The 13329-nt window shown below is 35.9% G+C and overlaps 1 protein-coding gene and 1 pseudogene across 1 annotated transcript; both read left to right on the top strand.

The window, feature by feature from the left end:
• Positions 1-51: 51 nt before the first annotated feature.
• On the top strand, positions 52-3863 carry LOC125492439 (uncharacterized methyltransferase At2g41040, chloroplastic-like; annotated as a pseudogene).
• A 4531-nt stretch (positions 3864-8394) lies between these two features.
• On the top strand, positions 8395-13267 carry LOC104901976 (vesicle-associated membrane protein 711). The gene is made up of 4 exons (XM_010689614.4): positions 8395-8753; positions 10557-10747; positions 11077-11240; positions 12795-13267. Exons 1-4 carry the CDS (start codon positions 8537-8539, stop codon positions 12880-12882), a joined length of 660 nt encoding a protein of 219 aa, XP_010687916.2. The 5' UTR covers positions 8395-8536; the 3' UTR covers positions 12883-13267.
• Positions 13268-13329: the final 62 nt, after the last annotated feature.

Below are 13329 nucleotides of genomic sequence, written 5' to 3'. Positions count from 1 at the left end.
CATTCCATCAGTATTTTCTGTAGAGTGAGAATTTGACGGAAAAGGGCAGTAATGGTTTTTGCAGGATTACAGGCATACTGCTTATGGCTCATTACTATGGTAGTGGCTAACTGTTTATGGATAAGGGAGGTTCCGAGGTTGTGTCAGGATCTTTTTATGGATGTTTGAGTATGTCCAGTACTTTTAATTGGGAGTAAGGTACCATTACCAACTACAACAGAACTACACCTAGTATAAAGAGGGTTTACAATACAGACCTATGACTATGAAAGTACCCTTCTACCCTTTACAATGTAATATTATCCCTTTACATATAATATTATCCAATAGTTTGAGTATGTCCTACTTGTGAAACACTGTAGTCAAACATGATGTGGTTGCATGGTTGTGGAGCCTGAGAATCAAAATTTTCATTTAGAAATGTAATGCTTGACATTGTGGTAAATGTAGTGTTCATTACTTCTGGGAAGCAGGTCGTCGATGATTTACCTTATGATGGTCTCAGAAACTAAAGGTTGATAATATTTCTGTTTGTTAAGCCATGCATGTTAATTGTGTGAGGCCTTTAATTCATCATGTACTCTGATTTTCAGGGAAGCAATTTATAGGTCTGGATTTAAATGCCAAACGTGCAACAAGTCATACTCAAGTAAAAACATTTACTTGGATCTTACAGTAACTGCAGGCTCAGAGGAGTATTCAGAAAATAAACCAACTAGCACAGAACTATTTCGGCTTCATAGCTTGTCGCCAGTTTTTTCCTACTTGATAGATAGGCACTTTTGATAGTATTTATGATTGGGAAATTCTACATGGTAGTCCCAAAGTTTTTAAGTTTCTACATGGTAGCACTTTTCAGATGCAATTACATGTGGTAGACCCAAGGTTCTTAATTATCCTATCATTTAGTCTTATTAGCTGATTAAAGGTTAAATTGGGTTATATTTGTTTTTAATTGCTTAACCAAGGTTAATGACTTAACCTAAGCTGATATGTATTTGGTACTTTTAATTGCTCGTGGCCCACTACCCATCCCATCCCATCTAACTCAAACTCCCTCTTTCAATTGATCGTTCATCTTCCTCTCCTTCATATATTACTGATGTTTAATCCTTCATGAACCACCATCAGCATCAAGAACTATCAAATCCCCACCCACGACACTCAGATCAGTAATAAGTACATTTTTAAAGCTTAGTTCAATACAAAAGTGTAAGTTGTAAGCCGAGTGCAATTTATTGAAAGTTCCAATAACAAGCCAATGAACATTTCATTGCATTATTACGTAGCATCCTAGTACTTCCAATACTAACATACACATCATTAGTTTTCATATTACCAACTACACTTCACTTATATAAGACAATTGCCAATAACAAAAAGATCATGAAAAACCCTAACTTGACAACAACTTTAATTAATTAAAAACAAAAATAACCCAATTTAACCTTTAATCAGCTAATAAGGCTAAATGGTAGGATAATTAAGAACCTTGTGTCTACGTCTACCACATGTAATTGCATTTGAAAAGTGCTACCATGTAGAAACTTAAAAACCTTGGGGATACCATGTAGAATTTCCCTTTATGATTAACGCATAACATACTTATTTTAAACTTAAGTTGTGATGTTATACAGCTCTCTTCTGCATCTTTTTCTTTGACTTAACCTTTCATGAGAACAAGTAAATTTAGCCTTTTGTCATCTGTTGTTTAGATTATTCATCCTCCTTTGTCCTTGTAATTTTCCGCCTTTTTAATTCTCAAGCCAACGACTTGGTTAGCTCTCTGAGTTAATTGTCATTCCACTTCTTCAACAATACAGTTAGGAGTCCAGTTGTGTCTTTTCTGTATGAACGGGGTTAGCGTCAAAATTTTAACCGAAGTGGTTTTCCAGGTCCGATCCAGAGGAAGAGGTTAGTCCTCGTTCTTGTACCTCTTTGCAAAAAGACAACATTCAACTTATTTCCAAAGCGTAGTTTGTTTTTTATAGTGGACAGAGAGATTCAGAGGAAATGTATGTTACAATACTACATTATTCATTAGCTATTACAGGACTGTTAGAGATCACCGTTTACTGAGGTGTTTCTATGCAGTCATTACATAGTCTATTACATGGAATACTCTTCTTCTGCATCAATTGCAGTTTAAAATGGCTCAAGAATACTTCAAACCAGCTAGCTGAAGGTGGCCTACTAGTTGATGTTAGCTGTGGAAGTGGGCTGTTCTCTCGAAAATTCGCCGAGTGTGGAACCTATTCTGGGGTGATTGCTCTCGACTTCTCTGAAAATATGCTTCGCCAATGTTATGATTTTACTAAGGAGGGTCCCGCTCTACCCAAGTAACGTTTATCTTTCTTTGTTTGCATGCAGTGGCAGATCCAGGAATTTATGAATAGTTGGTCACTACCGACTAGGTTGCACAGAAATGGCTACGGGTACGGGTTCGGATATGCGTATCCATATAAGATAATCCATGAATTTAAAGAAAACTACTTCAAATAAAATCAATTTATGACTAATAATAGTTCATATTCGATAAAATAGTACCTAAAAATAGTACTTATTACAACCAAATAGTACTTAGAAAATATTACAATTGTTCTCGACGAGTTTTCATATTTTGATATCGATTTATAATATCATCCTTGCTAACCTTCAAAAACATTTCTTTCTCCACATAAGTAATCAAGCAATTAATCATTCAACATTTGATCTCCCATGCTATTACGCAAATTATCTTTCACTTGCAAATGATTTCTAAAACATTCTAATTCCTATCCTTAGTAACATATTTCATAAATCACAAATTCACATCAATTTCCAAATCTAATTTCCAAATCACAACACAATCGTAATGGCATCCTAATCTAATTTCCAAATCACAACACAATCAAGAATGATTCAATAAAGAATGAAATCAAATTGACAAAAATTCACAAATAAACATCAATTTTCAGCAACAATGATTCATGAAGAATAATCAGCAACAATTTACAACCCAACAATGATTCATGAAGAATAATTCAACAATTTTCAAGAATGATTCAATTAAGAAGGTTGAATTAGAACTTTAGAAGAATACCTGAAGATTCTGCCTGCTGCTGCCGCCCGCCTTGCTGTCGGCCTGCCGCCCTCTGTTGGTGTGTTGGTCCTTGGTTTGTTGCAATTCGCAAAACAAAGGCACAAATCAGATTTTTTTGAGACAAAAAAAAAACCCTAACAAAATCAAAACAACAAAATCGAAATGCTAACAAAATCAAGCAAATAACAATTTACCGGAAAACTCACCAGCAAATCGAGTCGACTACTCGAAGTCTAGACTTTGTTTTGCGAATTGTGAGACCACACGAACACGGCACTGCTACTCGACTTTGTTTTGTTAGGGTTATCTGACTGAAGACTGAAGTGCGTCTGTGCGTCGGGCGGTCGGCAAAGTCACTGGAAAACTCATCGTGGTCCGTGCGGCTGCGGCGCTGCTACACTTAGGGTTTTTGAGTTTTTGTTCGCGAAGGAGAAAGAGAGAGAAAAAGGAAGGGTTTTCTCTATGCGCGTGTGAGAAGTGAAACGCTGCAAATGAAAAAAAAAAAAATTTTTAAATAATAGTTGGTCACGGGACCAACAGTAGATCCGCCACTGTTTGCATGTCTATATTGATTTAGCTTTGATTATTAATCACCATGGCTGCTTTGCTTATTGTTAGTCACAAGTAACTTTGCAGTAATCTTGCTCTTGTGAGGGCAGATGTTGCTAGGCTACCCTTTCCATCAGCTTCAATTGATGTCGTTCATGCTGGTGCTGCCTTACATTGCTGGCCATCTCCTTCAAATGTTGTAAGTTCTCCATCTTGCAAGTTGCCGTACTGATTTTTTCAGGTCCATTTAGGACTATCCTCATAAAGATGATTTAAATATGACTTAAGATGTACCCATGCAAGTATTCTTGCTTCTCTTCTTCTAAAACATGTATGTTTGATGAAGAAAATGGAAAGTATTCCAGAGAATATTTATAATACACCTGGGCATGGTACACCCAAGACTATTTTCTTCAAATGAGCAAAATGAGCAAATGAGCAAAATGAACAAATGAGCAAATGAGCAAACACTTTTCTTACAAAATGAGCAAAATGAGCAAATGAGTAAATGAGCAGAATGCCCAAATGAGCAAATTTGGTGTCAAATGAGCACCTGAAGTTCTAATTTATTATAAAAATACCCCTGGGTGTACCATGCTCATGGTACACCCGGGTGTACCATGAGTGAACTCAAGTATTCCCTTCTGTGCCACATACTGCGCAAGATGAGATCAAGTATTTCCTATGGTATGTTGTATGGAACAGAAGTCTCTCCTTTCAACTTTTCTCAGATACACAGCTTCAACACCTCCTCTACTAAGGCCTTTAAGAGAGGTAATAATTTCGTTGCTTGAATTGTAACTCTTGCTTGTACCTATATGTTGTTCGAGTTGCCTCCTTTCTTATTGTGAGTACTTGACTCCTAAGATTTTCTCGCTGTGATTCTTTCTTTTGGTTTGCTAGCCTTGTATCGATTGTTAAATCCTCTATCTAGTAACGGGGAACTCACTTGATCATCTTTGCTGAAGCTACTCTTATATTTTGAGGACAACAAGAAATTGGGAATTATGTGCATTAATAGTTTGTTTGGAGGAGGGGAGTTGGACAGAAGGGGAAGGGATAGTATGGTATTGAATTTTCTCGTTTGGATGTTAGATTCTGAAACTGAAAGGTATAGAATAAAAGGGATCATATCCCTCGTTCTAATGATTGCACTCCTTCCTAAGTTGAATATATTTTTAAGTGAAATCTTCCCATCCTTGCTCCTCCATGGAAAACTGTTGTCGAAACATATGGTAAATTTACTCAGGTTATGCTGAACTCTATTCATCTGTCAGTTTTACTGAGGCTACTCTTCATCTTGACGACATAACTACATTAAGTCGGCATGTCTTTGGATTTCCTTATAATGCCCTGTATTTGTATAAAATACTGTATTTTTGTATTTTTCATTTCTTTTTTTCATTTTCTCCTCTTTCCTCACTTTCCCTTCTTCTTCCACACCACCATCACCTTCATGCCCCCTCCACCACCACCAACACTACCACCTCTCATAATGTTTATTTAAAAAAAAAAAGAGAGAAAAAAAACCAAACAAGTTGACAAAGCTCACCACCGCTGCCGCACCACCGTTGCCGCATTTCCGCTGCCACACCACAGCACCACCACCGACACAGCACCACCGCCGTAGCCCCACACCCTCCTCTCCTTTGTTTTATTTCTTTTCTGAATTTTTTAAGAAAAAAAAAAATAGGTAGGCGTCCAACATGGACGCCCCACCACCGGTGGAGGCGTCCACCATGGACGCCCCACCACCGGTGGAGGCGTCCATGGCAGGCGCTCCACCACATGGTGAGGCGCTTGCTATGGACGCCTTCACCGGTGGTGGAGCGTCCATGGTGGATGCCTACCTATTTTTTTAAAAAAAAAAAATTAGAAAATAATGGGGCGTCCTTGGTGGGCGCCCCATTATTTTTAAAAAAAAAAAAAAGAATTTAGAAAGTTTCTGCTCAATTGGATAACAATCTTTCTCTCTGCTCAAAGTTTCTGCAATCTTTATCCAAGTGAATCAAACCTTTCTCTCTCCTCAAACCCATAATTTCGAGGAGAGATTGTTGAGCTGCATGTTTTCTGGGTTTGAGGAGAGTGAAAGATTGTTATCCAATTGGTGGTGCAGAAACTTGGAAAGATTGTTATCCAAGTGAGTCAAAGGGGAGGAGAGAATTAAAGGGTATAAATTTAAAGGGCAACGACATTATTTTCTGAAATTATTCAAGTTTATTTTCTGAAATTATCCAAGTTCAGTGAGTCAATGACACGACAAGGGTATAAATTTGGTATAAAAATACCGTATTTAAGGCGTTAGTAGGAAATTTTAGGGCATCGTTGAGCAAAGCCCAATTCTTTTGAAAATTCGAACTATATGAGCAACACCTTGAGTTGAGTAGAGTTGAGGAATGTGTTTTGATTTGATGAAGAGCGTGATCGGAATTGAAGATGGGAGGAACTAAGAAGGGGTTGGGTTAAATGGAAAAGATGAATGAGAATTGAGGAGAATAATAAGTATTGTCGTGTGTGCTGTTCTGTTTCTTCCTTTTTTTAAAAAAAATAAATAAAACCAATACTTCATGAAAAGCTTATTGGGGGCCGTAAGCGATATGCGGACGCATGGGTGAAAGCGTGTAGACGCATGATTTGAAATTAAAACTCATAACTTAAACGAACTCTTATGCGCCCACATGTAGAAAGTCATGCGCCTGCATAAAACTTTCTGGAAAGTGGCAACATTGTGCAACAACACACTATGCGGCCGCATGGTATAGGGCATGCGGACGCATTACCGAAACTAAAACTCTCCTAAATTTTCCCTCATAATTATTATGGCTCATAACCAACTCTCAATCGAGATCAACTACCAAATTTGGCAAGAGCATGAAAAAGGACACCTCAAGCTCCAACATAATTCAGTAAGAAAGACAAATAAATAAGAAAGAAAAACAATGAACAGATGCAACTTTTGCTTCAATTTGTTACTAAAGTTTATAAGAAGCTGATATAAATTTATTAAATGTAAATAGAAATCAAAACAAAATTTTAAATAGTAAAATTTATTTTTAAATACTTGTAAATAAATCTTGGTCATATTTAATATTTTGAATAATGTCCAAAGTCAAATTGTTGCATTTATTTGTAAACGGAAGAAAAAGTAATTGTTATATCACAAAAAAAAAGGTTAAAATTAGAGCTAGAATTCAGAGAGATGGATAATATTCAATATATGAAATGAAGATCCAAAATGGAGAACAAAAAAATGCTAAAATAAAGAAGAGAAAGAGCCATAAGTAAAAAAGAAAAATAAAAAAACAAAACAAAATAAAACAAAAGGTATTAAGCAAATAAGAAAGAAAAGAAAAACAGAAAGTCGAAAATGTGTGCAAGGGAAGTCGAATCCGCCGCAACAGCAAGCACATGTTACTGAGAGAACCACCGGAGCAAGTTGCAGTATATGCAATTATTGCACGCGTTTCAATTTTAACCTATTGTAAAATCTGCTTAACGTTAAAAGTAAAAAGAACTCGTATTTTTTTGTGGGGCACGTGCCACCCAGGACCCTTAATAGGTCCTTCCTTCTGTATCGGGTCGCGCCATGTCTAGTAAATCAGGTAATAGGTCGCAACATGTCTGGACAATAACAGTTTGCGTCGAGTTATAATCGGATTCAGGTTCTAATCAAGTCAAGCGTCGAATCGGATTCAGATCGTTTTCAGATCGGACCACTTCAGTTATCAGTCTTTTTTGGGCGAGTGTCAGTTCAAGTCATAGAGTATTGGGTCGAGATTAGGTATCAGTTATTATCAGGTTAGGTACATGTCAGGTTACATGTGACCTATTTACCAAAATTTCATATGCAAGTCCTTTACAGGTCATCATAGGTTCAGGTTAGGTTATCCGATTAGGTCATTTTTTGACAGCTCTAGATGTGAATTACAAATTTAACATAGGAAAATTTGTCAAAAACAACATTCTAAATACATTTTCTTGCGAGAAACATCTTTTAAAAAAAATTGCAAAAGAAGACCTTAAAAAGAAAAAGTTTTGTGAGGAATAACCTCGACCAATTTTCCGATATTGACCAAGCATTTTTCAGCGTTGGCTCGTTAAAACCAACCATGTTTTCTCCTTTTTTCCGACATTAACCAAGTATTTTCCGATATTAACTTCATCAGTATATAAAAGAAAATTGAGTTGAAACATAAGAAACATGGGTTACTTGTCTTGCCATGTTTGATTTTAGTGAGTTGAAGCCTCGAAATAATTTGGTTAACGCCTGAAATATGGCTCAAGATAGTCCCTCGTAAAAATAAATATGTAAGATCTTATTTTTCCAGATTTTTTTTAAAAAAAAATTATTTCTCACAAAAACTTATATTTAAAAAATTATTTCCAACAAATTTACCTAAAATATGACCTAGTTTGTTTCTAATGCTGATCCTAGAACATGGTGTTATCTCTGCAAGATAATATTTGTCAGGAATATTACAAGTCAGTCTTGGAAATTTCGAATACCATCTATTATTTGGAAGATATGGGACAAAGAACAATTTGAGATTAATAAATCAAAAGAAGTTTCCAAACTAAATTCCACTTCAATATAGTTAAACAAAAAAAAGGAGGGAAAACGAGATATTATTACTATAAAAGAAAAGGAAAATTAATCACTTTTCCAGCTTGTCATCTCAATTTTCCCCAAAAAGTCGTTAACTTTTTTTATTTTTTTAATTTTAACAATTAACAAAAAGTAAACGCCTTAATTTTATTTCAAAAAAATATCTTTTTCTTTCTCAATCAAAATCATTATCAAAATTTCTCTCCATCCTCTGCATCGCCGAATCAACAATTCGCGATTATTTTTTTCGCCGGCGATTGCAGAGGAGAGAGAAAATCAAGCTTTTTTTTCCACCATTAATGGCGATACTTTACGCACTAGTAGCTCGAGGATCTGTAGTTTTAGCGGAATTCAGCGGAACATCGACGAATGCTAGTACAATTTCGAAGCAGATTCTCGAGAAGATTCCAGGAGATAGCGATACGAATGTTTCGTATTCGCAAGATCGATATATTTTCCATGTTAAGCGTACTGATGGTCTCACTGTACTTTGTATGGCTGAGGATAATGTCGGACGTAATTTCTCTCTCTTTTTTCATTTTTGTTGTTGTTTGAATTTTAGGTGTTTTGTTGATTGATTTTGTGATGTTGTTGAGTTTGATTGTGTTTTTGTTAGGGTTTTTAGGTTGATGATGATTGATTATAGTTATTATTGTTGTTATGAATTGCGTTGAGATTGGATGATGAGGAAAATTGTGGATTATGATTGTTCAATTGAATTTAAGTGATTTGCTGCATAAGTTGTACTTCCTTAATCCGGAAATAGTAGTATAATATACTACAGTATATGATCTCTAATTCTGGAATGTGGGGAAAAAAATGTCACTTTTCCTGAAATAGTATTGGTTTGATTGGATTTCTAAAGACGGCAAGATGACATTACTTTGAGTGGGATAGTTAACTTAGGTAGTGTTTGGAAACTTGTATTTCATTTCAAATAATGGAATTGAAATCTGAAATTTAAAGTTTGTATTTCAATTCCTGATCACTATTTTGTAAAGGGGGTTTGATAGAGGAGAGAGAAATAGAAGTTTAATGGAGGAGAGGGAAAAAGTGTGGGTTTACTAAAGGAGAGAGAAATAAATGTATGAAAGTGTGGGTTTACTCATGGAGTTGGGACATGTATGAGGAGAGAATTTCAAACGACAAGGTAATAGCTTAAATTTGAAATTCTACTAATATAGGCTTTTGATAAGAATTTGGACAAATTCCATACTTTCAAATCCATGCCATCCAAACAATAGATTTCATCCAAATCCAGGATTTGAAATGAAATCTTGCTATCCAAACATAGCATTAAGGAAAAAGAAAAAGAATGAGTGATGACAGAGTGAAATTATGTCATATACTTGATTAAGAAAGGGTGCAACAACTTGGTTATTAGTAGTTCTTTTTTATTTTTCTTTATGTGTGGATTACTTATTGTTTGCAGATGACATAATTTAGGAAGTTGGATTGGATTAGTCATATTACTTGTGTGTTGTTGTAGTATGTATGGGTGGCGAAGAGGAAGAGAAAATATGTGTGTAAGAGGTCGTAGAAGAGCGCCGGGGGGGGGGGGGGGGGGGGGGGAGGAGAATGAAGAGATAGATTGTCCTGAAAGCTAAGCTTGAGGAGATTTATGTGGTGTGATATTCCCAGGCAAGTGTGATTTGGGAAAGTTGAGAATATTTGGTTCTTGAGAAAACTTGGATGACAGTAACAATTTTGGTTACTCTCCTTGTCTATCTTTTTAAAAGTGAAAAGTGAACCACTATTACTTTGTTGTGTAGTTTTGTTTTCAATTGAAAGGAATATTTAAAATGTACATTTTGAATGAATTTTGAACTGCTAAATGCCAATATCACGGGTTTTTTCTATTGTCCCTAATATGCTTTGACTGCAGGATATAGTGTATGTTTTCCCCATCCTTATTTGATATGTACCATGTCACTACATATTTGATTTTGATATGAAATATGTTATTATCTTCGAGAACCTCTAGGGAGAATTTACTTGTTATGTGAAGTTTACGGATGCTGATTAGATCTTGGCCTACAAAATGATATAGCATGCAATTCTTATATGATGTTTGGAATTCACATATTTGATGTTTCATTGGTACATATGCTTATATCTTGATGTATATAAGTGGTAGATGAGTAATTTGGTATGCTCAGGGAATAAGTAATGGCAGTGCTGAATGCTGGTGATCTGTGTCAATCCCTTGGTTAATAATATCTAATTTGTAAACTGTAAAGGATAATTAAAGGCTTTCTTTTCTCTGTATTCTTTCCAAGGCCTTGTAGTTTTATACTGATACACATTAACCTTTTATAGGAAGAATTCCATTTGCGTTTCTTGAAGAAATACATCAAAGGTTTGTAAAGACCTATGGTCGTGCTATACATACTTCACCTGCATATGCAATGAATGATGAATTTTCAAGGGTGTTAAACCAACAAATGGACTATTACTCAAATGATCCGAATGCTGACAGGCTGAACAGATTGAAAGGTGAAATGACTCAGGTATTGTGTTCATTGCCAACCATTCTTCTTTGTATTTCGAGTGGCCCAAATTAATGCCCTGTTGGGGGCTCTTTATCTCAATTCACTTGGCGGTGATGTAGGAAGGCATCATGTTTGAAACCATTTCATGATTGAGGTTTCTGTTATGAAAAGTATAACTGGTGTGACTAGTACTTACTGTTATTTCATCTTTGCAGCAAAAGATCAAGGTTGTTTTTAAGTGAATTCTGGAGTCTGGAATTTATTCTAGGGATAGTGGAAGTTGTATCTGCTTTTAATTCGATGTTCTGTAGATGTTACAATAATGTTATCTCGTGCAACATTTGTAGGTGCGTAATGTCATGATTGAGAATATCGATAAAGTTTTGGATAGGGGGGAGCGCCTGGAGCTGCTTGTTGATAAAACTGCCACATTGCAAGGCAATACTCTTCGCTTTAGAAGGCAAGCTCGCCGCTTCAGAAGCACTGTTTGGTGGAGAAATTGCAGGCTCATGTGAGTTAACTATTGTGAAATTTGCTCTGATATCTGTGTTTATGCTTTTCACTGCACATTTGCTATTTATGCTGTATTGGATGGAGAGGAACTTAAGGGGTAATCAGCGGGGCACATTGGTTGTCTGCTTAAACTTCCTTACATGTGTGACGTTATCTTATGATGTTGCAAGTGTGCAACCAACTAACTTTTTTTCTTTGCACCAAAGGATAAGAAAAAGGAAAAGAAAAACAGAGTTTTTAACTTTTTTTTTCAATGCTTTCCATCTCATACAACAATTTTTACATCTTCAACGTTGTTGGACCTATAAAGAATATGAAGAGCTCAAGATATCTGTACATGATATCTTTAAGACTTCGATTATTGTATATAAACTTAGTACTTGAAGTTGCAATTTATATGTTACATATAATCATTATGAAGTCAAAGGTCAAAACTGAAGATCACAACAACAATCAACTTCTTAGTGCTAGCATTAAGGCGTTGTATCAAGTGAACTTCCTATTGGAGGTGCTATTTGAAGAAAAGAGTAAGCGGTTAAGGTAGTCTGCTTAGTGTTGCGATACAGAAATTTTTTTTTTTTTTTTTTTTTGATTAGGAAATTAAGTCAGCCCAAGGGCTAACCCCTACCAAGGCTACTAGCCTTGTAGGAACTACCAGCACATTGGCTGGTAAAGCATGCTAAGGAAATATCCCAACATAATGCTTGGGGTAAGGATCGAACCCCTGACCTCAGAGATCAGAGGGGAGTGCTCTACCACATGAGCTAGCTCCTCATCTTTGTTGCGATACAGAAAATAGAATGCAGGATAGTTACTGCAGGGACTAGGGAGTACTTTTTATTGTTACATATTGTATCAATTACATAGCCTGGAAAAATCTCCTAAAGTACTATAAAAATAATTAAGTGAAGTTGTTAGGAAGTGAAACTAAAGACCAAAACTTGCAGCAACAACAGTGTCAATAACCTAGCACACAACTGTCGAAAGCAGGGTATGGAGGAAGTTAGGATTAAAGATATTGTTTCATCACCTCTACATCTCTGTTTGCTCTTCTTTGCACTCTCCTCTCTTTCTTTGTCTCGTTCCAATTCTTTCATGAGGTATAGTATATGACGAGGTAAATCCTCCTTCCTAGTGGAGAGAACTCTGACCTTTTAGGTTAAAGTATGGTGGTCGTTATTGATTTATACTCCAATACTGCATACTGATCGCACTGAAGAAAGAGCCTTTCTTGGTCTTGTGTTTCTGAAGTGTTCTTACTCGTTCTAGAGAAATGGACTGGAGATTATGGGTCTTTGCTTGGTTGCAGTTAACAGAGAGAAACGATAGGATCTTGAAACATGAATGTCATATGAAGACAACCACTTTTCTTCTCGCTTCTTTGTATATTTGACAATTGGTATATGCTGTCAATTTGATATTGTAAAACAAGAAGCTGTAGCAATCTAGTCGTAGTGCACGAAATAATCTACACAGTATTCTTAATGCTTAAATTTGCTCACCTCTTGAAAAATATGAAGCTTAACAATGCTGAGATTTTCAATATTTGCAGGTTTACTTTGATTATCGTACTCTTGATCATCATATACATTGTGCTCGCCTTTGTTTGTCACGGACCTTTGCTACCTTCCTGCTTTTAAGTATGTGGGCGAGAAAGACTGGTTTTCAAATTACTCTTGAGTAGATATGTTACTCGATGGATAAGTTTTGGATCATTTTCCACATTTTTTTCATGATGATCGGTTTCTTCTGAATCCCGGTGTACTTTAGATGTTCAACAAGGCATATAATAAAACTTATTGCTGTGAAATTATTATTGCTCTATATATGTATATGCAAGGTTTATTCTTTCCTCTTTCTCTCTTGGTTCTGGCTGTCTGTTTCTTTTTCTCGGGTGGGTTGCGGATTATGGTGGATTTTGCGTTGCCTGTTGCTGCTATTTTTCTGGAGGTTGTTTGTGAACGATGTAATAGTAGTCTGGCAATCTGTCATACATTCTTTTAATACATATATTTGGTGTTCCTACTTCAAGTTTTATCAATGTATTAGTTTATTAAAGTTTATCAATGTACATGTTTATTAAAGTT

The sequence above is a fragment of the Beta vulgaris genome, chromosome 8 (genome assembly GCF_026745355.1).
Source record: "Beta vulgaris subsp. vulgaris cultivar EL10 chromosome 8, EL10.2, whole genome shotgun sequence".
NCBI lineage: Eukaryota > Viridiplantae > Streptophyta > Magnoliopsida > Caryophyllales > Amaranthaceae > Beta > Beta vulgaris.
Note: the sequence above shows the minus strand (reverse complement) of the source record. Positions and strands in the feature narration are given on the sequence as shown.

Coding starts and splice junctions, on each gene's coding strand:
- LOC104901976 (XM_010689614.4), top strand. CDS start 8,537: ATGGCGATACTTTACGCACTAGTAGCTCGAGGATCTGTAGTTTTAGCG. Junction 8,754..10,556: donor GGCTGAGGATAATGTCGGAC/GTAATTTCTCTC, acceptor AACCTTTTATAG/GAAGAATTCCATTTGCGTTT. Junction 11,241..12,794: donor TGGAGAAATTGCAGGCTCAT/GTGAGTTAACTA, acceptor CAATATTTGCAG/GTTTACTTTGATTATCGTAC.